Source organism: Chlamydotis macqueenii, chromosome Z (assembly GCF_036417535.1).
Source record: "Chlamydotis macqueenii isolate bChlMac1 chromosome Z, bChlMac1.mat, whole genome shotgun sequence".
NCBI classification, from domain to species: domain Eukaryota; kingdom Metazoa; phylum Chordata; class Aves; order Otidiformes; family Otididae; genus Chlamydotis; species Chlamydotis macqueenii.
Window position 1 is genome coordinate 758,391 of NC_141593.1, and position 27,424 is coordinate 785,814.

Consider the following 27,424-nt stretch of genomic DNA (forward strand, 5'->3'; position numbering starts at 1 on the left):
TGGCCACGACCGGCATTCGCACACAGGTTGCTAACAGCAGTGGGAGGCAGAGCCTGGAAAGCTTTCTGGCGTGGTAAGGCGCTAAAACTGGTTTCAGGTGGCAATTGGTGAGCTTCCAGAGGGACTGCGCCACTAAACAGGAGAGTCTTGGTGATGAGAAGTTAATTTTGGGGGAGAACTTGAGCATTTGATGGTTCCGTACGTCCAGGTAGCAGCGACCTGTGACTCCCAGCAGCGGGTGTGCGCTGAAGCCGCTCCGACATCCCCATTCCTGCTCCAAAGTAAACAAGCCACCGGCTCTGCAGTGAAGAAGGAAATTTCTCCCTGCCTCATGCTCATAAATCACAGGGGTTCAGAGGATCAATTTGATTTATTCCCTTTAACCACGGGATGCAGCTGCGTCTCCTGCTTTACTCCTAGATCCTGTGGCTGGCAGTGCTTTTATTCATTTATTTTATTTGGAAAATTTAAAATTTTATTCATTTATTGGGAAGTTTTGCAGCATGGCGACTGCGGGAGCGGCTGGAGCAGAGCTCCACTTTACACTTTCAAACACAGGATGGCAATCACTCACCAGCACATTCGGCTCCGGAGACCTGGTACTCTGCTCCTTCCTCCGAGACCACAACGCACACACGCAGCGCTTGGCTGATGGTTTAAAATAAATAATTTCCATTAATACAAATACCCACAAAACTGTTGTGCCTTCAGGTGCCCAGAGAGGTTACAACGCTGGACTTGGGTGTGGGTTCGATGCCGGCTGCACCAAAGTGTCTGATACACGGGACTGCGAGAAGAGGACCCTCCGAAACCCCAGTCCTGCCCCGGCCAGCTCTCCCAGCCACCACGCAGCTGAGAACATCAGCTAGCAGTTTTGACAGCCGGCCAGAATCAGGGTAAAAGCTCTCCACTGAACAAAATAAAGCAGCCAAAGACTTGAATCTTTACCTTTTTTAATCAAAAACATACTCTGTTACAGAATTTCAGGAAAGTTAACTACAGTATATTATCCACAAACTAGGTCTAATGAAAAACATACAGTAAGCTACAGAGGAACTACTGGGAATTCTGTTGACCGCTTATCAAAAGGCAATGGCTAAAAGAAGAAAACGCTTAACTCTGCTTTCATGCTCAAAAAACCCTCTCACGGCGAGTTCTGGGTTATGGGTACTTCACAGCTCTCAATCCAGCTGAATCACAACGTGGTAGAGCTACCACACTTCACCAAAAAGAGACAGAAAGGTACCGGAGCAAGAAAGCGCTAGGTGATTTTGGTGAGCTTGAAAGAATGAAGTCCTGTAAATTTCGGAGCGATGTGTCACTCACAAGGCATAGCAGCAGCCAGCAGTGCCAAAACCTCTGGAGGTTTGGTGGACAGCAGTTCTGCTTTCCACCAGGTCTCACCGAGTGAAACCTTCGCAGCGCTGAGAAGTCCTGGGCAGCTCGGCGGCATGGAACGTGGCTGCTTTTGAGTCGGCACGGTCACACCTCCCAGAAGATTTGCAGAAAACACACAAGTCTGAGCAACCTGATGTGGTTGGAGATGTCCCTGCTCCTTGCAGGGGGTTGGGCTGGGTGGGCTTTGAAGGTCCCTTCCCACCCAAAATGTTCTGTGATTCTATGATTCTAAGCCAGAAGAGCGTTTTGGAGGTGGATGACACGATTCAGCATCCAGCTCCCACACGACTGGTGAAGTGCTTTCCGCTGGTTTCATTTCCCTGCCCAGGGACGAAAGCGTCAAACGCTCACATCAGGGGTAGAAGCAACCAGCTTAGCACTCATGAAAAACCCAAGGCAACTTCCAAATTTCAGTCCCAAGAACAATGCCATGGGCCTCAAAAACCTGCTACCAGTCATGGAAACGTGCCTGTTAGCAGCAGGAACAGGCAAGACCGTCGCTTTTAACATTTTAAGTAAGTCTTACTTAAAAAAAAAAAAAAAACCAAAAAAAAAAGGTTCACCTCTCAAAAATCGTGTCCTTAACAACACCTGACAACTGAGCATCTTACAGTTTTGCAGAGCCGATGTTAAGTAGCATGGGGCCTGGAAGGAGAAGGGGAGGGAGGAAAGAGGATTTCTTCGACGAAGTCTGAATCCCACTTAGAGGAAGACCCATCTGGCTGTCTTTAACTGGGTGCATTAAAAAGGGACCAGCAACCGCAGTCACTCCGCGGAGCAGAGTAAAAATGCAAATCAAGGAGAAAGTCCTTTCTAAAGCGCTCGCTCTTCGAAAGAAGGGGTTAGAGACGTCTCAATAAAGATCACCACCAGGATGTAAACAGGTGAAGGGCTCAGAGGCAGAAGCATAGGCATTTTTCTGACGGTTCCTAGCAAAACAACTGAGGCACTCGTTCCTGAGCTACGCAGAGAGGACGCCATCGTCTTCAGAAGTGTCACAAGAAGTCGGACAGTCTTAAAGGTAAGGCACAGGAGCTGGACACGGGTTCAAAGACTACTGCTGCCAGTTCATGACTGGGGGAGATCGCGGTCTCCTGTGTACTTCGGGTCCCTCTCTGTAAAGCAGCCAGGGCCCTAAACTCATCCTTCTCCAGCCGAGAAAAATGATGCAAGGAACCGTTTTCCAACCAGCACCGCTTAGCGGTTAGGCTCCTTCCAAGGGACTCCCGTTAGAATTCAGTATTGTTAAACCATTCCAACGAAAAGGTTTCCTCTCCTACATCTCTGCGGCATTAACTTGAAATGCCCTCGCTTCCCAAGCTAACAATAAGACGGCTAAAGCCGTCTAAACCTTCCGGAGCTAATCCCGGCTCTCCAGGACGCGAAGTGAAATTACAAAGTACTCCAGCACAATGCTTTTTTTGAGGAGCGCATAGTGGAGGGTGAGAAACACGGGGGTAATTACTCCATCAAAAGAACGAAGCAGAGCAGACACGGGAACGGGATTGCAAGAGACTGCTACCTGAAAAAAAATACGAATTTTAGACATTCAGAGCAGAAGAGGAGACGCGATTCTGGCATTCTTGACATCCCCGCCTGCAGCGCATATGGGGATCATCACGGCTGTCAAGGAGCGGCAGCTCTTTTCCACTTCTCAGAAAAAGACATAAATGTAAGGCTTGTCAGAGACACAATGTGCTGCTGCTGAAGGGTTTCCAACCCATTATGCGCTGCCTTTTATGTCTTGTCATAAAAGTACAAAAATTAAGTTAAAGGCATATTAAAAACGAAGAATGAGATTCTCTCATTTTGCCCTTTAGCAGAGATGATTGCATCTTATCAGAAACTGCCTGGTGGGTGAGACGAACGCCATTTCAGTGTTTTTACTGCCTCACACGCTGTTCAGATTTCTCCCGCTACGGAGCTTGTGATTTGTTGGTTCTGACAGACTCTGTTGACATTATTTGGTTGCTCTATTCAAACATTTTTGGCCATCTAAATACTACACTGCAGGTACTGTAGGCAGAGAGTTAGAGACTTGCAAAACATCTGCAAAAACTCCAAGGCTTCACAGCTGAATTCCTTCAGACTGTAACACAGGCAAGATAACAGGTGGAAGCAATCTTTCGCTGTTTTATCAAAGTCTGGCCCAATCAAAGTGTAAGCAACCGGTACAGAGGCTTTTCTGTAAAGGAGCCACATACAGATTAGTCACCCACCAAGATAAGCACCTCGGAAAACCACACAGTTAAACAGGGAGTTTAGCTCACGGACTCCTCAACAAATGAACAGCAATTCGTCACTCAGGCCGAGCACTCCACAAAAGCCGAGGCACCTCGAATGCAGCAGTAAGAGCAGAAACATTCAAAAGGGAGGCTGGCAAGAAGAACATGTGGTCAGGCTCTTCGTCTCTTCCCCAAAATTAAGTTTTCCGTTGTGGATGAAGTGTAACCAAGTTGCTAGTCAGAATCCTCTACTGAAAGCGTTCCTCAAGAATGTGAAGCAGCTTGCTTTTTGGACAAACTCGATCATTAGGAGAGAAAGGAAAACGAAAAAGGTTTTAAACTAAGGACCTTAAGGAAAGCAAACCGTTTTCAAACATCAAGAAGTTGCCACATAAGAGGGAAAAAAAGAGCTATCTCATTAGAAGTTAGTCTGAAGAAGGCAGCACTGCTAATGAAAATGCGGAGAAAACCCATCCATTTCTGGCTGTCGCTCCAAAGTCATCCATCTTCTGTGCTTCCACGCCGAAGGCAGAAACGACAACTGCTGACTCTTTCAGAAGAATTTCAGTGCAGGGGGGAAGCAATACCTAAACTCTGTGTGTCACAGCCCTCTACGGATGCCTGAAACTATGCAAGAAACTTGGCAAAAAGCTCCTGAACAATCTCTTCCAAGATCCTACTTACGTTCACCATCAGAACTGTGCTGAGCAGGGCAGGCAGACCGAACCCGCAGCGCGCGAAGGACTTAACCTGGAATCTACGCACTTCTAAGCCCGTTTAACCAAGCTCCGACTCCTCACACGCACGCTGGAAAATAAGGAATTCCTGCTCCCCCTTCATACCCCGTTCCAGTAGCCAAAAAAGATATCCTCAGGACGTGCCTTTATTGAGAAGGAGTGAAAGTAAGAGAAATTGGACTTGCTTCCTGGCAAGTTTACACAAACAAAAATTCCTGCCACTACTGGCTGCTGCTGCTGGTCTTGCGAAGCAGAGTAATCCATCACTCAAGATCAACGGTTTCAAGGTGCAGAATTACTTAATAGAAGCAAACTAAATTTATAAAAATCAGGGTTTTCATTATTTTATTTATGCTATTAACTAGAGAGAAAGCATACATATTGTATCTGTCATACAGTCAATACATTTGCATTTTTTTTTTTTTTTTCCACTATAAATTCTCTATACAAAGTCATTGCCAATTGATACGGTCATCGATGGCATAGGGCTTAAAATAACCAAGAGGTATAAAAACAGGTTTGCCATCTTGCCCTGAGTGGAAATGGTGAACAGATACAAAAACTGGATCCTAAATACCGACGTGATATTTATTTTACGTGATTTAATGGTATATGCAAGTAAAAAGAGTCATGCAACTTTTTAAAATACCTGCCAAGTTTTACTTGAGTAAAATCACGAAGTCAGTAGTAGTTATGAAAATATCTTCCTGCCATTAGGTACTCATCACGCAATTTCAGTGGCAACTTTGCAGAGTGGGTATTTCATGTTATACTTAAACTGAGTGCCAGCACTGAAAGTATCCATTTCCTTTAGTGTTTTAAAACTCACTTGTCTATATAAATAAAAATCTAAGATATCTTTTTTTTTAAAAACTAGTGAAGGAAAAGCCATGTTCCTTCTCCTCGCTATTTTTAACCAATGCCAACCACGTTACGTCTCATCCCTCACTTTTTGGCAGTTTCTATGTTTTAATCTGGAAAAATCATAACAAGATAGTCAACAAAATAAAGAAGTCTCCTGTCAACTATTGTTCCCTAAAAAGAACATCACAAATCAGTCAGAATTTTAAAGTTGCTATAAGGTAAATGTTTATAACTATTAGAAGGAATTTTCAGATATAAATATATATATAATATATATTCTGCATACAAAAGGCTCCTGTGAGGCTTATCACCAAGATGCCGTAATAGAGAAGGAAAGGTTCAAAGGGAACAAACCCAATACTGTGAAGTCTTTGTAAGGCGTTCACCTTTCGCTTTAAGCCCTGAGCCATGTGTTATGACAATTAAGTTCTGAAAATAACTGAAATCCAAATTCTGCATGTTCAGTTTCTTTCTGCTAAGAGCAAGGCGGCAAACACATTTTTAAAACCTGGGTTTAGAAGATTAAGCAGAACGAAAGTAAAATATATCTTCAGGTTATAAACAGAATTGTATTTTACAATCCACCATCCTCACAATATAATGGCCCACGGCAGTGCAGCAGAGGGATCTCAGTCTAAAGGTTGTGGGTCTGCGATAGGCATGGTATGAAGTACTTCATCTAGAAGCTGGAGGGCACGGTGTAAGTGAATTTCAATCCAGCACGGTGTCTCTTTGATGCTCTGTCTCGGGTAATCAGGTCCCCAACCTTTTACAAAACTCATCCTGAGTATGCATAAGCGGCGAAGGTCATCTACACCAATTCCAGCAGCAGCTGACAAACCTAAACAGGAGAGGTTTCAAGTAAACGTTCACAGTCACGCTCTTTTATCATGTTTGTTTAACTACTGCTCTTTGCTTCTTGTACAGTTCCTTCTCACGACAGCCAAGGCCAATCCATGTTTCTAGGTCTCTGCTATAATGAACGCAGCAATTATTTTGCATTTCTTGCCATTAATTTTTTTTTTTCATCATTCTGCAATCTTGAAAGGCTGTTGAAATTTAAAACTCCTTATAATAAAGCAGATATGATGAAACCTAATGTCTTATGCAATACAAGGCACATAAACTTTACCTAGGAAATATGGTGAAAAACGCTTATTCTTGAGGCTTGCCGAACGCTGAGCTTTCAGCGTAAGAACTCAAGACTTGACCACCTGCAGGAAGCTGGATTAACAAATTACACTACTTACAGCTAATAAAATAAAAAGATGAATAGAGCTGGCAAACTTCAAATCACACATATGGCTAAGACAGAAGTTACATACATTCCCCTAAATGCCTTCAGCACTTTGTAGGACAGCTGGAAAGAGCCGCATGGCAATACCAGGAATCCAGAAAACACTACAGCACATAAAGCAGCCTGAGACATGTAAGTACTTACACTTTGAGAAGTACTCAGATATAATTTCAAGGATTTAGAATTTAGCAACTAAGAAAACTCTAGCCTAGAACAACTTAAAAAAAAAAAAAAAGAAAACAAAAACAGAAAAGAAAAAGAAAGATAAAGACACTCTCACACTTTCCTCTTCCTCTCCTCAAGAATGTTAATAAGAAGTTTCCCTGACCTCGTCAAGGACTTTGTCGCTCAGTAATCTCCATTGTTTTCAGTAATGTTTTTATGTCTCAGAGAGTATTTTTCAAACTTGAGTCCAAGCAGATAAAACTATCTCTGTTTAAAGTCACGGAGTTATGCTGTTTGACCTTGTATATGAATGTTTTCTGCCGTACTGCATATCCAGCATCCCCTGAGAACTACAGAGTGAAAACTGGTGTGTGGAGCGGGTACAAAGGGAATGAAAACAGATGTACCACGATGCCACCCCAGCCCCACCTCGCCCCAACCCTGCTACCGCGTTCCGAGTTCATTTGTACTGTTGCAGGGGCAGGGGTGCACGGCTGAGGGTGTGCTGTTAGGAGGGAGAGTTCTGTTACCGGTTTTCAGGTAAGGAAAAAAGGTAGATCGAGCACTTAATGTACTTACTAATGGCTGGGGCTATTCCACCTACTGATCCTGGTCCAGGGATGTTTCCAGCCACCGCTGCAGCTTGAGCAGCAGCAGCAGCTTGGGCAGTGGCAGCCTGCTGTTGCATCTGACGATGACACTGGCGTAAATCAAACACCTTTAAAAAAAAAGAATAAATATTGAACTAGGTAGACTTACCAAAAACAAAGAAGGAAAGAATTCCTCAACTCCCATCCTCAGCAATCCGGACCTCTGTGCTCTCCTACAGTCTCACCGTGCGCTTGGGTAAAAGCAAACCATCCCTGACCTGCTTAATTTCTAACAGAAACAATCCATTAAAGCTGATTCTTAAGAGACTCTTCTCATATGACGTTACCACCACCGGCAATACCAGAACCTGGCTAAAGCAGCACACTGCCTGGAACTGGCTGCAGGATCAAAATCTGAAGGATGACACAGGCTGATGAAATCCTGTCTTTTTAGTTAAATCCCAGGATTTTCAGGAAATAGGCATTTAAATAAAAATGGAAGACAAGAAGACCTGCTTAACTGCGTCAGGCTTTATTCTCCTTTGCTGCTTTACTGAAATGTGTTAGTCTATTTAAAACACCAGTAACTGATAGGTCTGAAGTTTTGGCAGGTTTCAGGTTGGTGGCATTTTATTCTTGTTTTGGAAAAAGAGTAAAAAAACAGATAACCTATGCTAAAAACTCTAGTATCAGTTAATTTAAAATTGTGAGGCTAAAAATACAAAAAACTGCCATCAAGATTGTTTGTGACAAGATACAAAATTAGTTACTGTCTTAGCATCTAGGTGATACTTTCAGTTTAGAGTCATTTTTCAAGTCACCTGACCTGTAAAATGGAAAGCTTTAGGTTTTTTCAAGGATAATCAAAAGCAAAGTTACAGTTATTTCAGTGTCTCATAGCTTCCCTAACATTTAAAATAACCAAACGTATGCTATTGCCCCCCCAGTTTTCACCTCAGAGCATCAAACCAACCTTTATGTATGCACTTGGGTAAATCTTGTGAACAGCATCCCCTGGTGCACGGCCCGCTTCTCTATCCAGGTAGTAACTCTGAACGAAGACCGCGTGGTCACTGAGGCATCGAACCCACACGTCACCTTCTCCTTTGCACTCCAACTGCACCCCTTTACCTATGTGCAACCTTAAAAAGAAAAACAGCTCCAATGCACTTGTGTATACACGTTGTAAGTCCAACCTTTACCGAGTAAACCACAAACAAGTCTCCTGCTCTCAGTCATCTGTGATACCTTAATTTACACTCCACTCCTACTTGAAATTGTAGTTATTATCTTAGGTATAAGTCAGTATACAGTTACACAAAATCTGTGAAGTAAAAAGCCATCTGTAATACCATGTAAAGATCTATGGGAAACAACAGAACGCAGAAGCAATCATTCTCAAGTGGCGACTAACGCACTCACTGACAATACAGAGCTGCGTTACCAAACGCATTCGGTTCTGTTCCGAAGTGGAAAAACCCCAACGAGTCATTTGAGTACAGAAAGTCACTCAAGTACATACACAGAGCCACACTGCAATGCAGACCTGTATGTTCATTTGGATCACATTATGGCAATCTAGCATTCTGATTGTCACAAAGCAACGTTTCTGAAGACACGGAGTAATTTTCTTCTTTTTCACTTCAGAGGAAAAAAAAAAAAACTTGCAAGATTACTTCAGTTCTCTATGCTTCCACATCAAAGCCCAGCACACGCATGGTGAGAATGAATGCGAATCCAACCAGCTCTCCACCAACCCTCCTTTGCTCCTTTGACAAATCTATATATTGCAGTTATTCTCACATCCCGCTGTAGTGTGGACAGGGAATATTCAGCTTGCATACATAATGGCACGAGTTGCTAATTTTATCCTTGAAGGCACAGCCTTTGAAAGTAATGAAAAGCAAGGCACTACTGCGAAGCACCGAGGGTCTTTGTCACACAGTTCACATTTTGAATGCGTTACGGTAGTGGCCTAGAAAGACACACTCTGCTATAGATAATTCAGTTAAAAGAAACATACCATACTTGTCATTTCAAAAGGGAGGCACACGCTGAAGCCAAAACAAAATATTATCACGCAGGAGCCCAGACAAAATATTGTCAAATACCACAGACAGCTGGAGCTCTTGGGATCTGCAGAATACCTTGCTCTCTCGATGGCTTCTGTTCTATGCACGTTGGAAAGCTGGCCCAGGCAAAAACGGTCTCCTCCAGAAGGATCCACGTATCCATCAACGGTGACAATTGGACAGCTGGAAGGGACCTTAAATGTTTCCCCAACTTGCACATCCATTTCAAAATATGCGATTGAACACCAGTATTCTGGAGCTGAAGGATATATACAATTAACTGATTGAAAGGCAGAAAAAAAAAACCCTATAAAACCATTACAGACAATCAATTAAGTCTTCTGCAACTGCATTTGTCATTCAGAGTGCAGAGTCACAGAAGCAAGTTCAGGTAGACAAAGACATCTCTGCTAGCACAGAAGAACACTACCTACCGCAACGAACGTGGGCTTGTCGCTTTCATTTCAGTACACACCAATGCTAGGGGGTTTTGTAGTTTAAGATCTTACAAGTCTTTGCACAGTTTATAATTCCAGTTCAATTCTGTAAACCATCTGCCTTCCTGCACCTTATAACTTGATTTTGTCCTCCTTTAGCATAAAGAAGTAATAGATATATGCCTACTCATGTCTAGGCTGATAGAAACTAACTCTCAAACAGATCTACCCTAAGGTGTAAGAGTAACTACCTCCTAGGAGAAGTCAGTTTTCTCTGTCCTCCCTGCAAAGCAAATTGGATTTGGAAAGCAGGGCAACGGCGGAAAAACATCAAAGATGACATACTGATTTTGTCTGCATGCAAGGAAGTCAGGCATGGGATAAAACAAGGAAGTGTTAAGCCAGGGAGCAGAACAAAACGGGATGTTTTAATAGCAAAGGGGTGCCTTTCAACTCATGTTATTTTAAAAAGAAAAGCTGGCTACAAAGGAAAGATGGTACTTGGAAGAAGCTACCACGTGAGGAAAGGAAACCCTGACTCCCCGGAGTGTGCTACTGAAACTCAAACACTCAAGCAAGCGAGGAAATCTCACAAAGCACACAAAGTGATTTTGTATGTGTTATCTGCTGCTTGTGTGCTACCTGGGAGGAACGGGCTTGTCAAGCCTTCTGCAGAGTCTGTTGTGTGTGCTTTCAGTGTTAGAGTTTCTCTCTACAGACACACTTAAGCCTGAAGTTGCCCTAAGCTTCAGTCACTGGGGATTTTGGGGACTCAGCACCCTGGCTGACTGCAAGGGCCCATTTTCACAAAAGGGTAACGCAGCCAGCAGCTTGTTGGGTTGGGTAAAGAAAATCAGCACAGCAGTGTACTCAAAACAGGGGAAGCAGAAGAGCTAACGCGATAGGATCCAAACGCAGCAGCCTGATAAGCCAACAGGAAAACGGGCTCTCCCAGTGCCCTAAGTGGTACTCGTTCATTACAAGCTGCAAGCACCCAACAGCACGCCTACTTGTCTTAAGAAACTGCAGTTCTGCTTTTATTAGAAAAGAATAAACCAAGCTGCATGAATTCCCTTAAGTCTTTTTTATCTTCAAATAAATACTCATATTTCTGAGGACTGAACAGGGTGAAATCAACAGGTGAATCAAATAGGGTGAAAGAGACACACTAAATAATATGAAATACGATTCAGCCACAGTTAACTTCAGCCAGCAATTATCAACAGTTGTATTTCTGGTACTGATTTATCACCTGCCAATGAATAAATGAGTTACACTTTCAGGCTTTTCAGCTATGCAGCTCTCTCTGTGCAGGCAACACCTTTACTGTTGTTAAAAACAGAATACCACCTTGCACCTGCAAGGGAGCTTGCCTGGACCACAAGACAAGACTTCTTTGGTTCCACGAACTGCTACCATTAATGAAAATTCTTGGAAAAAAACAAGCTTGTATGCAAAGGTCCAAACAGGAACTCCAACACCAAAAGCTAAGAAAGGCAATACTGATCTTTCAGGGTATCTGGCTGTGATGATGAACTTCCAGATCACAGATCCAAGAGGGCTTTGTCATGACCTAAACTCCATGACGTTTCCAAGCTGGCGAAAAGTACAACTTCAGGCACCCTGCGAAGTTTAGCACTGAGGACATTTGGGGTTGAGACACCTCCAGGGTATGAACTAGCTCAGTCTGGGATTGCAATTTTTGAGTTGGGCATCTAAACTACTTTCAGTTCACAGAGCACATCACTATTTCAAAACAGAGGTCTGAATTCAAAAGAAGACTTATCATAAAATGGTTCCTCTTGTTATTTCCTCCTCTTTTGAATATATCTCTCACAAATTTCAGTGTACTTGATACAAGACAAAAAAAAAAAAAAAAAAAGACTCAAACCAGAAAGTTATGCATTTTTGTAATACTTAGCATTATGTGTTAGATTTTACTCACCAGGATGATTTGATATAGGAGGCTGGAATGCAAGTTCATTGTGAACTGGCCCTTTAAAAGAAAACATGCAATTTGTTTTACATAAGGAAAAATAAGGTTTTCTTTCTTAATTTCTTTTCCTGGGGAAAAAAAAAAAGACTTATGAGGATGCCAGATGTTATAAACCACAGTAACTTCTGAGTCAAATGGACAAATTTGACAAGGGAGAAAAATGCCCACTGAAGAATTACACTTAGAGGTTTCCTAAAAATTCAGAAGTTGAGGAAAGAGCTCCATCAGCATCCCAGGAAGAAAGGTTGCACGCTGCTCAAGCCAGACTCAGTTCCAGGAGAGAGTGGAAACCAGACGTAGCATGGAGATGCAACAGAAATAGGACTTAGGCTTCACATCTGCCCCCAAATAGGGCAAGGGGAGAATCACTGTATAGAGGCATGTGATATGTACCTGTCAGAAACTTCATTAGTTTCACCAATCACAGAACAAGTTGCTCAGCATGCTTGGACTGGACCACAAGAAACACTCCCTGAAGATGGAAAAAAGCCCTAGAGAACTCATTCTGTCACAGAAAAAAAAAATCCTGAATATGGTCTTGGTATTGCTCAGTTTATTCTCTCCACTTTTATAAAATAAACTGGGTCCCTTACAGGCAGCAGAGAATAAGGAGGAAAGACTTAAACATGGTATTCCAAGTAACAGCAGCTTCTGCAACAAGACGTCAGAACAGGCACAATGTCGGTAGGTGTCAAAACATGCAGCTTTTCTGAAGTGAGAAATGGCAGCAGCCAAGAAAAGCTCTATGTGGTATCACCAGCCAGTTACAAATATTAACGATGGAAAGATACATACACCAAGAAAACCTTATAGAGTATGTACAGCACCACTGAAGTTTTTACATCCTGATATTTCTGAGAAATGAGATGATAAATGAAGTAGGATCCTACCAGAAGAAAATAATGAAGCTTAATGACTGTATCTAAACCACAATTTTCTTGACAGAGACAAGCTTAAAAATCACCCCAACATTAACTTACAGAATATTCTCCCTTCTACTAACAACCACTGCTGCAAACAGGTGATCTAGTTACTATACTATAAAGACAAAGAACTTTGTGGCAAAAAGCTAGAACAATTTAGAAAATCTTTAATTTGGGTGGCTTTTTTTTTGCACTATACTCTTAGAATGCATATACTGTGCTAGGCACTTACACTAGAAGTTTCATCACTTTTTTTTTTCCCCTTCTGATCTCCTGTACCTTAGAACAAGAGGTTGTGGTCCTATTTCATAGATGAAAGATTTTCAAGTTTGTATGCCAAACATACTCATGCATCAGGCTGTGGCAAGTCCACTTTGCTGACTAGTACTTCACTGCACGAACTTTCACAAAATTCTTTTAAACTGGCTAGCGTTCATGAACATACGTCTTATAAAGCTTAATGCAGACTGTTACATCATTAAGACAAGGCTTCAAAATTTCTAGAAAATAAAAACAGCCAGGAACTTCCAAGTTTTGAAAGAAAAATATCCCAGCCACACATTCTGAATCAATTTCCTTTTCTGCAAAGCAAATATTTACTACAAAAGTGCAAAGCTTTAAAAACAGAGGTTTAGAAAGGAAATGCTAGTTTTGTTAGGCATAGCAAGACATCTATAATACAGATGGTATCACTACAGCGATCTGAATTTCTCATCTCTGCTGCTTTAACGGAGGAGAGTCCATCAAGCTTTTGAATTTAACTGTCAGATTATACTAAACGCAGTAATGGTACCTCTATAAAGAGAAAAAAAAAGAATTTGAGGGTAAAGAATAATCACGAAGGAGCCCCCACCCTTCCACAAAAGCGAAAACAAAGTCAGTAATTTGAAAGTCTGCAGTACTTACAATAATGTCCAGGATGCATAGGTGGATGGTGCTGAAGATGGCCGTTCTGGTGGTGAGGTATGGTAGGCGTGTAGGCTGCCGTCCGACTTCCAGTCCAAGTTGTAGTACTATCTAGAAAAAGAAAGGAGTGCTTGGTTTTTAAGGGAGTTTTTCCACATCTCGCGTCTAATCCTCTATTTCTCCTGAACATTTGGAAACTGGTTTTAGAAAACTAAGAAGAGTGCACATATGTATATACTCACTGTGATGGTAAGTAGCTGGCTGAGCTGTAAACCCATTCTGCTGAGTTCCTGGCTGAGGCCCTGAAGCAATCTGTAAGAGTCCATCACTATGGCTACCTGTCAATATACTGGTAGGTTGACCTGGTAAAAGAACACACTACCTATTCATGAACGTTCCAAAATTTTAATTAAGAAGAGCTCAGCACTACTGGGTAGGAAAATACACCCAACTAAGGGCACTGCAATACACAGTTCCTACAAGTCTGGTTTCAGTACTTTTTTCCACCCACCAGAGTGTCTTAGGAAACGTGAAGTAAGACGTTCGGCATCGGCTAATTTTTTACTCTGACACCCTTAGTATTTTAGGCGTAGAAGTATGCCGAGAACTCTGTTTATCAGCCACATCTTTGTTTTGTTTGCATCTCGTTTTTTAGCTCGAAAGGAAAGAAGAAGAGATGTCACAGGTTTTACTGAATAACACAGCTGGAGCAGACTTGGTATGAATCCCAGCAGGCCAACAGCAGGTCCAACAAGGTGCTCATTTTCAGCATGTCATAACTACTGTTCCAAAGGAGGACACTCACTTAAATTTACATTCCTCCAAAACACACTGAACAGTACTGTATTTTATAAAATAGTGCTTGAATAGAGCTGCATACATCACTGGACTCCTCCTTGAGAAAGCTGCTGGGGTTTTTTTCTCCCGAATAAATATTTCAAGAATTGTCTAAGCTTTAAAGTTAAACTACAGGTATTTCAGAACAGGTTAACAGAATTTTATTTTAAAAGGCTTCAGCTCAGCCATTAATACTAAACTGATCAGCAGTTTCACAAGTACACTTGCACTCTCAAATTAGTGTGGCTAGCAGAATTTTACACATGGAAAACTTGAACTAAAATCTAGAAACAAGCTTTTTCCCTCTCCACTTGGCTCCAACAATTACAGCACTGATGAGAAAAGTTATGACTATAAACTGTTGTGCAAATGCAATAAAATTAAACTGCCTAGTTTAATATTTGCTGGAGACAAATACAGATATCGTATCTCAGCTTGGCAAAACCATCATTAGTTTTAGCAAAAAAATCATCAGCTAAAATTGAAGAACATTATCAAAATGCCACGCCACCATTAATTCAAATTTAATAACATGAAACCCATTATATTCACACATCTTTGATATTAAAGCGATGAAATGCACGTGAAACCCCTCCAAACTTCATGGTTTCCCTACACTAGGGCTGCAGGACAGTGCGTACGTAACTGCTTTACTGTCCTGCTGGAGGGAAGTGTGAGGTTTGACGTTGGTTAACCAAACCTCTCCTGCTTGTACCCAACACACACAGAAATTAAGAAAAACTTCAACGCAGCTCTCCAACGGACTTATGAAAATATTAATTAGGGCTGTCACTTTGGTAGTACAGTGGGCCGCTATAAAAATAATCAAGTTAAAACTGGAAGACTAATTTTGTTAGCTGTGGAACACTACAGAATTGTATGAAAACCTCTCGACACTGCCACCTTACAGTAGATCATTTGTTGTCCTGCTTGCTGTTGTAATAAAATAAAAAATCTTCCATTCCTACAGCAATTATTCCACTAATAGCCATAATGTTTTGTCAGTGGTCAATTGTTTTAACATCGTATCACTGAACTTTTGGCATATCCAAAACAGTCTTGTAACACTCACATAGTGTCAGTCTCATTGAAAAAAAGACTAGACCGGCAGGAAAAGCTACTGAAATTATGTTCCAAGTTAAAACCTTCCATTAACACTTATGAGACTGCCTAGATCACAGTGCCACACACTTCATCAGCGTAGCGTGGCAGCAGCACAGGTCCAAAACAAGATCTGCTTTGGCGAAAAACAGGGATTATCTTTGAGCTTTCACATTTTCACAGTTTAGCACTTCATATAATCTCGATGATCTTACTTGTTGAAGCCACAGGAATGTTGGGAAAATTAGTGGTGCTGGTAGTGCTAGCCTCAGTAGGAGCTAACATGGCTGGGGTGCTATAAGGCTCTGTAGATGCCCTGTTACTTGGTGGATGCTGGATGGTTTGGACCGAATGGCCTTCGGCAGAAGACAATGACGGCTGTCCCTCGTAGTCGTGAACGTATTCGTCTTTCACCAACATGCTTGATGGAGCTGTGAAGATGCAAAGGGTTGAACATGCAAAGCAAATCTATTTTCAGGGTTTAACTATTAATGGCATTACCACTTTCAAGCAATAACAATGCTATTAAAACTAGTAGGGGGAAGGATTTAACTTACATAAACATTGCTAAAGCACTCCTCTAAATTACAAATAAACACTTCCAGTCAGCAGCAGGAAATTTTGAAGCATAACTGGATGGAAAAGCAAACTGTTTATTTTCCTTACTGCTATCAAGACAAGCAGTTTAGGCCCACAGTAGGAGACTCCAAAAGTATTTTGTTTTCTAGTCCATCACTGGGTGACTGGACATGGTTAATAAAAGGGGAAAACATGCTTTTTGCCAAGCACCTAAATGTATGTTAATGCAGCGGCTCACAAACCAATTCCCAGCACACAAGTAAGAACATACATAAACCTCCTACAAAAAATTTAATTCACGAACACAGCAGATGAAAAACTTCAGGCACCCCTTAAGTAATTTCAAGCAGCTCCCATCTGAATTGACCAGAAACATCAAATTCACATTCAAAGACAATATAACACTATTCTACATTTAGCAATGTAGCCCCTAATTCAGAATATTCCACGTACAATGTAAGGAAATTACCACCATCGCTACTACAACAATTTATTCCTATATACCCTACTGAGCATGTTCATGGAAAACTCTTACACTACATCAGCTCCCACGCTCATTTTTAAAGCAGCCTTAAATATATTAAAATCTGGCAGTAATTATCTATTTCCTGCTGCAAAAACAGTAGCACGACAAGAAAACACTTATTATGTATTTAACTGCTGGAGAGCAAGCTTTGATTCTGTACAAAAGGATCATTTTTCAGAAGGCACAGGTAACAACGCAAATTAGCAGAGATGAGCACACAAGTTAAAGCTTGTGAAGTTAACAGTTTGTTGGATTGTCTGGGATTTTTAAAGACATTTTTGCTTGAATACTTCTAATAATGCGCTTAAAACACTGGATTACCCAAATTTCCTTCTCTTATGAATTTCTTCTGCAAGGAAAAAAAGAATCAGTTTTGAAATAAAGCAGTTACCAGCTGCACAATCTCAGATTTCTGAATAATGTTCATTGGACATTTAAAGTTCAACTTCTCTCAAATTTCAGTGAGAGCAAGAATATTAGACTGCTTCATTCACTTGCATATTAATCACAGAATTTCTATTATTTTGCTGTTAAACTACTTATTAAATCATAAGCATCTAGTCCCAATTCCACTAATTAGTACACTATACAGGTGGACAAGTTTTGGGGTCTTGGTTTTGGTTTTTTTTTTTTAATTAGCAGCATTCAACCGTGAAGTCTTTGTTTTTATTTTTTGTTGGGGTTTATAAGTTGCAGGCAATGAAATCAGAACACACCTACAAGCTGAGTGGAAGCCTCAATTTAAAGAGCTAACCAAGAGTTGCCTCTCACACGCTACTTAGCTGGTTTTCCAAAACCGGAGAGACAAACGCGTTTCCATCTGCTCTCTACCCTCCCTCCCAAGGAGATACACAGGAATAAACCGTGTACACACCGCAGAGTTTAACACAGTTTGTGCCCACAGAAGTGCAACAGTAAACAGAACTACTCACCAGAACTCTGTAGTGTCAGTCCTGACAGATCTTTAAAAAGAAGAAAAAGAGGCGTGGACGATTATACACACAGAAATCTCCAACAATGTTCGAACATTAACTTTACAAGCCTTTACAAACTAGTACTACAGACTCTACATATCTATCACCCCCCCATCACGACACAAGTCTCGATGCTAAGTTATTCCTAGGATACACGTTAAGAACTGCGTGTAAAGCCAACGGAAAGGTTTAAACAAAAGCCACAAACTGTTCTTTCAAATTTGGAAGAAAGGTAAAACAATAATTCCATTAAGAAGACAGACAAGAGCATATGAGAGTAATTTACAATTAGATCATTAAAAGTTAATGTTTCTAATTTAGGCCTGTATTTTCTACACTGAAAAGGAAAACATTTTACATTTAATTCCCACTGTTCCATTTTAAATCAAGAGTCTACTTACCAATGCCAGGCGATACTACACGCTCATAATGGTAAGGATTTACACAGACACTGTCACATTTTAAGTCAAAAGCATACTGACAATATTTAACATGCTTGAGTTCATTTTTATGAAGATCAGGCCACCTCCAAAGACGAGCGTAAATCACATGAGGGAATCCCTTGCGACCAGCCACCTAAAAAGTCAGACACAAAAGTTGATTGGGAAAGTAGCAAGACATTTCACTTTACTTGGTGAGGAGCAAAGCTGGAAGAGGACAAACAACAACGCAACCTCTCTCCATTATCAAAATATGAAAAAAAAAAGGTGGTTTACAGTTTACCCAAGTTCTGTACTCAACAGAAATAAATTTCTACTAGAGTTTTGCTACAGTTAAGTCAACACTGTGACTCTTAAGAAAAAATACTGGATATAAAATGGCAGAAGCAGAATTTGTGCTTAATGTAGTATGTATGGTCACCTTCCCCACCATGGATGATGAAGGACCTTTGCCCCAGAAGAAGAGGAACAAGGCACTAAGCTACACTGTAAGGAATTTACAAGTAGAAGAATGCCAATCCATTATACTGAAAAAAAAAAAAAAAAAAAATGCTTCTAGGGTAGACAGAAAGCTAGCCAGCAAACACGACATCTGTCCTGGAACAAGGAAATCGCAACCCAAGCTGTACAGGTACTGAGTACTGACGATGTAAGGCTAACATAAATCCTCAGTGCAGACTCCTTGGAGTACCTTAGCAAGGGATCATAGGTCTTTCTTCACACTGCTGACCAACACAGAGCTAACAGAAGCTTGTAGTGAAAATACCAGGATAAACAGCCAAATTTGTTACATGACCCTGCTTTTTACTGCCACACACACGCTCATTTATTATGGTGATCCCATGCCTTCTGCTCCTTTTGAAAAAAAAAAATTATCAACTACTGCAGCAGTCCAGAGCTCCAGCCAGAAAACATGCCTACAAACGGGGGTGAGAGGGGATGCAAGAGAAGAGCTACTCTTCCTCAACACTCTAGGATCCTGCATCACTCACTTTTGCTCCAGCTTCACTAGGAGGAAAACATCTGATTTGCACTTGTACTAACCTGAAGCCTCCCATCCAGCGTTCTCTGTATTGTAACACACTTGCTAGGATGAGCTCCATTTGTGGTTATAGCTGTAATCAAAGAATCCAATTCATCTTTTTTCTCCTTTAGCTTTTTAACTAAACTTTCAATTGCGCGTTTTGCAAAAGTTTCACTCTCTCCACCTTGTCGATGGCACATCAAGCTGTGAACAATGCTCAGACAAGCATCATTACTTGTTGGCGTGTTAGTAATAGACATATTGTCCATTTGTCACAGCTTTTTCTTTCAGATCAAATGTCAGTTTTGGGGGCTGTTATGATTTTCAAGCTGATGAACAAGAGATGATCCAAGTTAAGTGTTAGATGTACTGTCTCTTGGTAAAACCTAGGAGGAAAAAATATCTACATTAGAATTGTTTTTAACAAATTGCAGATCATGTTTCTAAGGAAGTCTGTGGCTTTTTGCTTCTTTTATTTTCAAGCTAAGTGCAGGATATTAAAAGCACATGAAAAAAACTGCATTGCTTGTCCCGTGATAGCTAAAACATGCTTAAGACACTGCTTGCACAGTTTTAGATATAAGATTTTTTTTTCCCCTAGTAACAATATTTAAATAAAGATTATAGTTTATATACATGTACACATAGTATGTACATATAGAAAGGGAGGGATTATTAGATGAACAGGCTCTGAATCAGGAAAAGGAGAACAGTGACAATGATTTCCTATGTTTTGTACTGGTAGGATGAAACGAAGTGAAAACACTGACTGGGAATCAAGGGGCATTGATTTAAACAAAATTTGAATAGTGAAGAAGCATGAACGCACACCAGAATCATCGGTCATCTTTATCTGATAATCCTGCTCAAATAGCTCAGCTATGTTCTGATCTCAGACTAACTCTATTTCTCTTTGCTAATCAGAAAGGCAGAAACCGTACCTGGCCATTAGCTTAATACACATTTATGTGAGTTAGTATTGCATCTACCTTTATACATGAAAATCCCAGCTGGCACATTTGTCTCTACTTGTTCAGATCCAGCTTCTTCTGGATCAAGACAAACCAACTGAAGTCACTTAAAAAAGCACTTCGAAGTTGTCTCAAGCAGAACTGCCTTAATCACAGTACATACAAGATAAGGAGCAAGTCTGTCCTAACACATTTGGCCTTTAAACTCCATTTGTTAAGACCCTGCAGTGGTTTCTGGCCATGAAGTCATTCCTCTCAAAGCCAGCAGACCTCATCCTTTTGAAGTTTCTTTTAATTGACAAACGAGAAAAAGAGCTAGCCTGATTTTCTCAATTCTGAATGAGCTACTTCCTACACTTGCTTTAGCCAGAAACATAGGACGGCAGGGTTTGTGCACTCACAGAAAGAGGACAACGCTGTCAAAAAGCTGCTTTTCTTCAAGCAGCTCTGGCTTCAGGCAGCCATCCACTAACACCATTCTACCAACTGCATGGTCTGACTCCCTTAAGACACCAGTACCAAACACACAGAAGTTATTTTACTACATGTACATTTTCTAAGTAAGCTTAAAATATAAGCCTTTCTGAAACTAACATGTTGTTCTCAGCAATGTACATAAAACATATTTGATTTTGATAGTTAAGGAAAAAGGTTTGCTCACATTATCTGAGGAACACATCCAGTCAAAGATCTGTTACTGCACTGGAATTTTCCATGTTATTAGAGGTACAGTACTAGCAGCTATTCATTGGAAACAAATGCGTTGCACAAAAATAAGAGTGGGATGCTCATTTAAAAAGTTAACACATCACACAAATTACAGTGTGAATGCAGGGCTTCCCTTCTTGTTACAGGAATATTGTAACACAAACACAGCAGAATTATAAAAGGAAACAAAGTCTTCCCTATTTAATATTTTCTCCAACTTCAATTCAGCATGCTTGGGTATACTTGGAGAAAATACATCACAGATCTTCCCCCTGCTCCATTTTCAATAGTTTTCTTCTTTTGTAAGGATGCTTTTGGACCTAATTTCTCGCAAAGGAAAACAATTACCTAAAAGTTTGAGTAAGATCACTTTATCTAGCTATTAAAGTTTCTCCCTCTACGCTAGGTTTTTTTGTGCTTCAACTCAATAAGCCTCTTTTTAAAGTCAAGCTTAACCTGCCAGTCATTCTCCATGGCAACCCGCACTCGCATAAATCCATAAAAGCTTGCCAGCTAAAACAGAATAGAACATCATTTTCCTTAAATACAAAACAGCATCCCAGATAGATATGCATAAGTAATCATAAATAAGTGACTAGATAAAGCTATTAGCCAAAAGAGCTTTAAATAAAGGGATGCTTAAAATTAGACATGCAGCTCTATCTTCCTCACCCCTAAAACTATGAATGAGAACTTCACTTGCTACCTTTCAGAAGACTAAGACCAAGCAAATAAATCCTTATTTAAGTGGAATGATCTCTAGAAATGTTGAGTCACCCCTCAGCTGCCGCTGCGCTCAATAGGAGCTTTTGACTGTTCAGCACTTTTGAAAGCCGGCCACTTGTTTGGGATTTTGAATACTGTTACGCACTGCCGGTGCGTAATCGCAGGGCAATTCAGGAGCCTCCCTTTAGAAGTCCCCTCTACAGAAATCCTGTATTTAATCTCACAATTTCGATCCCCAGAAAAAGGGGGTGAGGTCAGCGGCTATCAAGCTGGCACACATAGGTAAATGCTGTGATGTATTTCTACTGAAGCACCAGAAGCATTAGTATATTTTGCAGATAAGCCAAGTTTTTACACCCTACAAATTTAGTTTTTCACAAAACAGCTCTACAAGCCTATCTTTGACTGAGTCACACATTCAAGTGGTGCCTTAGCACCTTCTTACTATATTACTTCCATGTGTGCAAATAAAAGCAAAATGCAATCTTAATGCGCTGTATTTTTAGAAGATAGCCTTTGAAGATAAAGTTCCAGCATGCCCTCAGACACGGAGTGCTAAATGTTCTGCAAAACAACAGTGTGCTTGTGTAATTCAACGTTTACTTGATGTGAGCACGAAACTTCAAATTGGTTCCTTCGCAGGCTCCTCGCCCAAGGAGGCGACCCCACGCTACAGCTCAAGCTTAGATTTAGAGTGGAATAGGTAGTGCCAAATACATTGAGCAAAGATCTTACTTTCCTCTACCCAGCAATTTCATGGAAACAGCAATGGCCAAGAGAGTGCTTCGGGGGGAAAGGGGTAGGGAGAAGAGACAGGGAACACAAGAAAAGCAGCAGGAGGAGTCAGCTCTCAGCTTCACCTACCAAGGAACAGAAAGGTATTTCTCTCCCTTTTGCTATAGTGTGAGGCCAGCAGAACACAGAAGACAAAAAAAAAAATGGGTCAGGCTAACATAAATGTTAACAAGTTAAAAGTTATCAAGGAGTACCTCGTTACGTTATAGAAAGTAATTTATGTCAGCGACTAAGCATTAACAGGCACGTTACAGATCAAGCGAACGACAACTAGTGTCCTGCAATAGTCTAAGTATTGGAACAAGAGCAAGATCCTCTGGAGAGGAGATATATCTGAAAGACAAAAAAAAAAGATTGCCAGGTAATTAAAAACAGCTCCGATGATCTGTAGCAAACAAGCTACTCTTGCACTGATAAGTAACCATTAACTGAAATTCTTCCTTCGAGACTGATGCAGACTTGAGCAAACACCATAATTCTTCCATACGTCCTACTTCCCCACGGCTGCCTCGCTGAAGGGTGATGGATCTTTTTAGCCTGTGCAATGAAATGCAAAACATGAAGCAGCTGCCTAAAATTAAAAATGCAACACTGGTGCCACATGCCTCATTTTCATGTCTGTGGATAATTCTGCCAGAAATGGTTACCTGAACAATTTAAATACTCTAACGCAGGCACCTATAACAGCATGCTACCTCATATATAACCAAAATCAAACATGTTATTGACTTATCTACGTGGAAGTAACATTACTGAGCTGTCACACTAGTGCCCTCACTGCAGTTATTTATCTTACGGGCAGGAAAGCAAGATAAGCACCGTACTAACCCAAACTATTCCACTGTTCTCAGATCAACTGCTACATTCCTTCTCTCAAAACAGTGATCATTTTACTAGCGTGACCAGAAAACAGCGACCAAGTTCAACACTCAGCACCTTCTGCAAAAGCTAGCTCAGAGCTCCAGGAGAGCATTCCCGTTTGTGAAAGCAAGGTGCTCCTGATTAACTGGACAAAATGGAGCAAAGTACAAAAAGCAAATGAGATCTCGCCCAAAGGGATAATCAATGCAGTTATGGAAGAGAAAATTAATATTCCACCTTGTTTGCCAGTGTCTCTTCAGCTGCTCCAGCAAGATAATACTATAAGCCAGCATGGCTTAAGAAACAAGTGCTTTTACATGCCAAAAACAGCATGACCCATGACTTCCAAATAATTGTAGCAACCCTTCAGGCAGCACACTAGGTATTTAAGAGATAAGATCATTTGGAAGGCTTCAAGCGAGGCCCAAGAGTTGCTGAAGTATACTTCAGTTTGAAACTCTTCACCAAAAAAACGCATGCAGACACATACAGACGGACACAGTCTGAAGAAGGCACAAGGGGTTTCAGAAAAACGAGAAAGTTTTTCTGCTTTTGATGGCTAGAAAAAACACATAGATTCGATTCCCTTGGTTTTAGAGAGGTATTACTGTAGTTGTACAGAAGCTCAACTGAGATGCAGGGGCAGAGGTTGCTAAAAAATAAGAAGACTTCACCTAAACACTTGTCAATGTGCCCCAGCCCTTCAGGCAAGCAAATTTTGCAACTTACCTGAAAAATCCCGTCAAATGCCTTCCTCCAAACAATTCCCCTTCCCAATTCTCTAATGTAGTTGAAATTTGCTGAGAAGTTACCTAAACAGCTGTCAATGTGTCTTAGCCCTTCAGGCAAACAAATTTTGTGACTTATCTGAAAAATCCCTTCCTGCAAACAATTCCCCTTTCCAGTTCTCTAAGGTGGTTGAAATCTGCTGAGAAGTTACAAATCCAGTCTTCTTAAAAACAACTCACGTTCTTTTTCTACATACAAAGAACAACCTTAAACAAATACTTTTTACATTCACCAGTCTCTTATCTTCCCCCTCTCCTCCCACAAAAGCCACACTTGGCAATTTGGGGAGAAAGATCAACCCCAAACAAGAAAAGGAAATAATACGCTTACGCAGAGAAACCAGGCGGTTACAGATGGAGCTGGAAGTCAGGGATGCAACCCAAAGGAATACGATCCCGGCAATCAGGAATCCAACAGCTTGGGCAAGACGGTTAATCCGGGTCCGACGCTGATATGATACACTACCCTATTCATTTACAGTAGGGCTTAAGCCAATCGCAGCTGCAGAGGGATCAAATTCACCAAGAAACTCGGTCTAAAAATGTGGCAGTCCAAATGCCACTGGATAATTACTTTAAGACACGGGCAAAAGGCCAAACCCTGCCCCCCGCGTCACTTTCTTAGGATGTATTTTATTCATTAAGATTCTACAACAAACTAGATAATTTCCAAACAAGAGACAGCTTGAGACTCTTGGAGACTTCATTTTTTGCAGGACAAATTGAGAAGTAGCTAGGACTGGAGAAGTAACACTCTGGTTTGAAAACTAAGATGCTAAGAATTGTGAAGTGCTGTATTTAAACAAACAAAAGTTTAAAAATATAGTACAGCCTTGGCGCAACTGGAAAAATAGTTCCTGCAGGTGTCAGGGCAGAAACAGCCCTTTGAAAAGGTTTTGATGGGGAAAGGGGAGCAGAGTCTTGCAAAGCAGCTCAGAAAAGAGGTCCTAGGTACAGACACGGTGGTGAAGGTCCAGAGATGCTGGTGGGGAAGGCTGACAGACATGGCAAACGGGGGAGGCAGGGGAACGTGCGTGCAGCATGCACTCACACATCAGGAACGAGCGAAGAATGCAAGATGGATATGCAACTGCATGCACAAGAAGCCTGAAATAAACAGTTGTGATGGAAATCCAACCAGCCTGCAAATTTAAAATCAAAGAAAAAAAAATACATTTTACACGTGCCAAGTACCAGATGACACATTTGGGGCTTAGGAAGCCTCTAAATGCACGGTGGAGAGAGATTTGCCGTCTTTTAGTACACACTGATCAGCTCGGTGTCACCTTAGAGCATTCCAAATGATCGTCAGTACACGATCGCTGTAGGTCCCTTCCAACTGACCTATTCTATTCTAAATAATACAAACACAGATTTTTAGCGGGAGTTACGCAGAAATGCTCTACGATGCACGTAAATATCCAAGTCCGAGAATGTTTAGTACTGGTGTATCTGTGTAATGGCTACGAGCGTGTACAGGGATGCTAAAGACTATCACGTAAGGCAAGTAAGTGTGTCTAACAACCTCACCAGGTACAATACAGCATTTCTATCTACACTATAAATCTTAAGATCTTGGCCATTATCCATCGTAACATACTGTCTACGCAAGTCAGCAAATCTGCAGGCAGAATATCCTTTGTGATGAGACATGACTTAACTGATATTACCACCATCGTCTTCAAAAAAAAAGCTCCTAACATCTGAGCTTCCAAGTAAAAAAAAAATAAAAATACGTATATTGCAGTAGCAAAGAAAGAGCAGAGTCATGTATGATGTCAAAGAGAAAGATGTACAGCCTGCAATTCCAGGGAGTCACACGCTAGGGCAAGGAGAGAAATGAATTAACGCAAAAAATATCCTAACGACCAAAAATGTATTTCCAAGTTGTGAATATGAAGGTAATTTTTGGAAAAACATACCTAAGCAAAAATAAAACCTGTTTGCTTGAAGCTGCCACTGATGCTCTGGGTGCACGATTTACCAGTAACAGCCGTCCCAGTCACAGACTTCCAGCATTCTGCGACCAGGCAGCAACGCAATGTTAACGAACAGGATAACGAGAATAGCGCACAAATTGACATCTCGCTAGAACATTTCACACGAATAAAGGACAAGAAAGGCTCTTGCATAAGCTGTTGCCTCCAAAATTAGACAGAGATGTCAGAGAAGCGGCACACGCATTTGATAGCTTTTAACCACCGAAACATTACTACAGAGTTTTGCTGTTTAATAATGCAGTGGTAGAAGTTTTATGATAAACACGATAAAGAAAAATCCATAAACCGATAAAACAAAAGGCAGCTCATGATTTGATGAAGATATGAATAAGTGATTAAACTGCAGATACTTTCCAGCACATTAGACTATTATCTACTTGCCCAAAGGGTGAACAGGAACAAAATGTCTGTAGACATAAGAACAATTAGCATTAAAGAGCGTGAGAAAGAGCACGGAGAAGGTAGCACACTCGCGCTGCTCTGCACAGTAAGAGCTAACATTCCCCAGAATACGGTTTTGTGCGGGTATCTGAATCATCAGTATCAATTCTGCTCATCTCACTGTCAGGAGCTACAAAAATTTAAGACACATGACAGCATGAAAGGTGCCGGAGAAGACTTTTAAGGCAACGCTGAGTGGCAACTCTTTCATCTTAACATAAATCTAAGGTTAAAAAGTATGAGCAGCCATTTCTCTGTGGAAGAAACCGATCAGACGTAGCTGCCCAAGTGCAGCCCTCAGCGTCTTCACTCCTCTCAGCTTCCACCTGCGCACTCCAACTGCTTTCAAAAGCACTTTAGAAATGCAACAGACTGATCCTGCGAACGGAGCAAACATCTGTGCTGCACAAGGTTCTAGGTTTTTTCACCTTGTTCAAGAAACTAACACAACAGTAAAAATCCCATCCTAACCCTTACCTTGCCCCTGAAAGCGGCGGGGGGGGACTGGAGACGATGAAAAAGGTAGCGCTGCTATGCTGATGTAGCTACATATGCACAGGTTTTAAATCCTAGAAAGTTGTGTTTTCATTTTGGTTCCCTTTCCTTCTCTCTACTTTTTCTTTTTGAGAAAGCATACAGCTGAAAAAAAACTCCTCTTTTCAATACAGGCTTCTGTATGGTCAGAGAAGGAAGACCACTGTACGTTACACTGCCCTACTGCAGCTGGATCTATTTCCACCACACGGATCCAACAGCACCTCGCACCACCCTGACCTCCGACAGGGCACCCTTGGTGTCTGTCTATCCCACCGAACAAGAGGCCATTCCCTCCTCATCCCAGCACCCGGGGGTAAGAAGGGGATGAAAACCTGGGAATGGCAGGACAGACCACGCTCAGAAAGGGGCAAGCGGTGGAAGCCCTTGCCGTAGAACACCAGAGCGAACCTGAACAGAACTCTTCCTCAGAGAGGAAGGAGTTCTGCAAGACCCATCTTCTTGCAGAAGGCTTCCTTCAACAAGGACAAACAGTAATTTGTCAAAAC

The 27,424-nt window shown here is 41.3% G+C and overlaps 1 protein-coding gene across 3 annotated transcripts in view; it reads right to left on the reverse strand.

Annotated features, from left to right (window-relative positions):
• Positions 1–936: 936 nt before the first annotated feature.
• Positions 937–27,424, reverse strand: part of SMAD4 (SMAD family member 4) — a 28,515-nt gene continuing 2,027 nt past the window's right edge. Inside the window, exons 2-13 of one of the 3 annotated variants that reach the window (XM_086770509.1) lie at positions 22,486–22,624; positions 19,112–19,477; positions 18,029–18,203; positions 17,586–17,615; positions 15,764–15,979; positions 13,853–13,972; positions 13,611–13,721; positions 11,731–11,781; positions 9,424–9,607; positions 8,250–8,418; positions 7,266–7,404; positions 937–6,065 (exon numbers count right to left, since the gene is read on the reverse strand). In XM_086770509.1, the coding sequence (XP_086626635.1) occupies positions 5,854–6,065; positions 7,266–7,404; positions 8,250–8,418; positions 9,424–9,607; positions 11,731–11,781; positions 13,611–13,721; positions 13,853–13,972; positions 15,764–15,979; positions 17,586–17,615; positions 18,029–18,203; positions 19,112–19,360 (1,656 nt within the window). In that variant the 5' untranslated portion in view covers positions 19,361–19,477; positions 22,486–22,624 and the 3' untranslated portion in view covers positions 937–5,853. The remainder of the gene's footprint in view (positions 6,066–7,265; positions 7,405–8,249; positions 8,419–9,423; positions 9,608–11,730; positions 11,782–13,610; positions 13,722–13,852; positions 13,973–15,763; positions 15,980–17,585; positions 17,616–18,028; positions 18,204–19,111; positions 19,478–22,485; positions 22,625–27,424) is intronic. The other 2 variants (XM_086770510.1, XM_086770511.1) reach the window with 2 other exon arrangements.